Source organism: Myotis davidii, unplaced genomic scaffold, assembly GCF_000327345.1.
Source record: "Myotis davidii unplaced genomic scaffold, ASM32734v1 C63118026, whole genome shotgun sequence".
In the NCBI taxonomy this organism is placed as follows: Eukaryota; Metazoa; Chordata; class Mammalia; order Chiroptera; family Vespertilionidae; genus Myotis; species Myotis davidii.
Genome location: NW_006363286.1, coordinates 1 through 731, shown reverse-complemented (window position 1 = coordinate 731; position 731 = coordinate 1). Strand labels below are relative to the sequence as shown.

The 731-nt window shown below is 61.0% G+C and overlaps 1 protein-coding gene across 1 annotated transcript; it reads left to right on the top strand.

Moving 5' to 3' along the window:
• Positions 1–6: 6 nt before the first annotated feature.
• LOC102765861 (TFIIH basal transcription factor complex helicase XPD subunit-like) lies at positions 7–532 on the top strand (the record flags this gene model as incomplete). Its single annotated transcript, XM_006777680.2, has 3 exons — positions 7–184; positions 273–342; positions 431–532. Coding segments are annotated over exons 1-3 (285 nt in total), but the record flags the coding sequence as incomplete, so codon positions are not given.
• Between the last annotated feature and the right edge of the window lie 199 nt (positions 533–731).

Genomic DNA, 731 nt, shown 5'->3' with positions numbered 1-731 from the left:
TGCCTGGGTTTTAGGCTTGGGCTGTAGGTGGCTGGTCCCGTTCACTAAGGGGGTGGGGACTGGTGAGGGGCATGGTCATCACTGGTACCCAGCATTCTCACCGGCCTCCGGTAGGTTTCACCATCATCATCGAGCCCTTTGACGACAGGACCCCAACCATTACCAACCCCATCCTGCACTTCAGGTGAGCCCCAAGCCCAGCAGGGTATGAATGGACTGTGGGGCCTCAGCCCCCTGGCCTGGCCTTCACCACCCTCGTCTGCTTCCCACAGCTGCATGGACGCTTCGCTGGCCATCAAACCCGTCTTCGAGCGTTTCCAGTCTGTCATCATCACATCCGGGGTGAGGACCTTCTCTGTCCCCGCCCTCCCCTCGGGGCTCCTCATTCTGCCCAGTCCTACTAAGATCCCTCCTGTCGTCCCCACCACAGACGCTGTCCCCACTGGACATCTACCCCAAGATCCTGGACTTCCACCCTGTCACCATGGCAACCTTCACCATGACACTGGCCCGCGTCTGCCTGTGCCCCATGGTACGTGGGAGAGGGGTGGGTGACGGGTGGGAAGATGGAAGCGAGTGGCTGACTGTCCTCCCTCTGCTCCCTCCGCTGATCAGGCAGGAGAGCTGTACAGCTCAGGGCACAGATCCTGGCTTCAGACAGACCTGGGCACTCCCTGTGGGCGTGCTCTCCCAGTCTCCGCCTTCTCATCTGCAAATGGGAATGCCTCCTC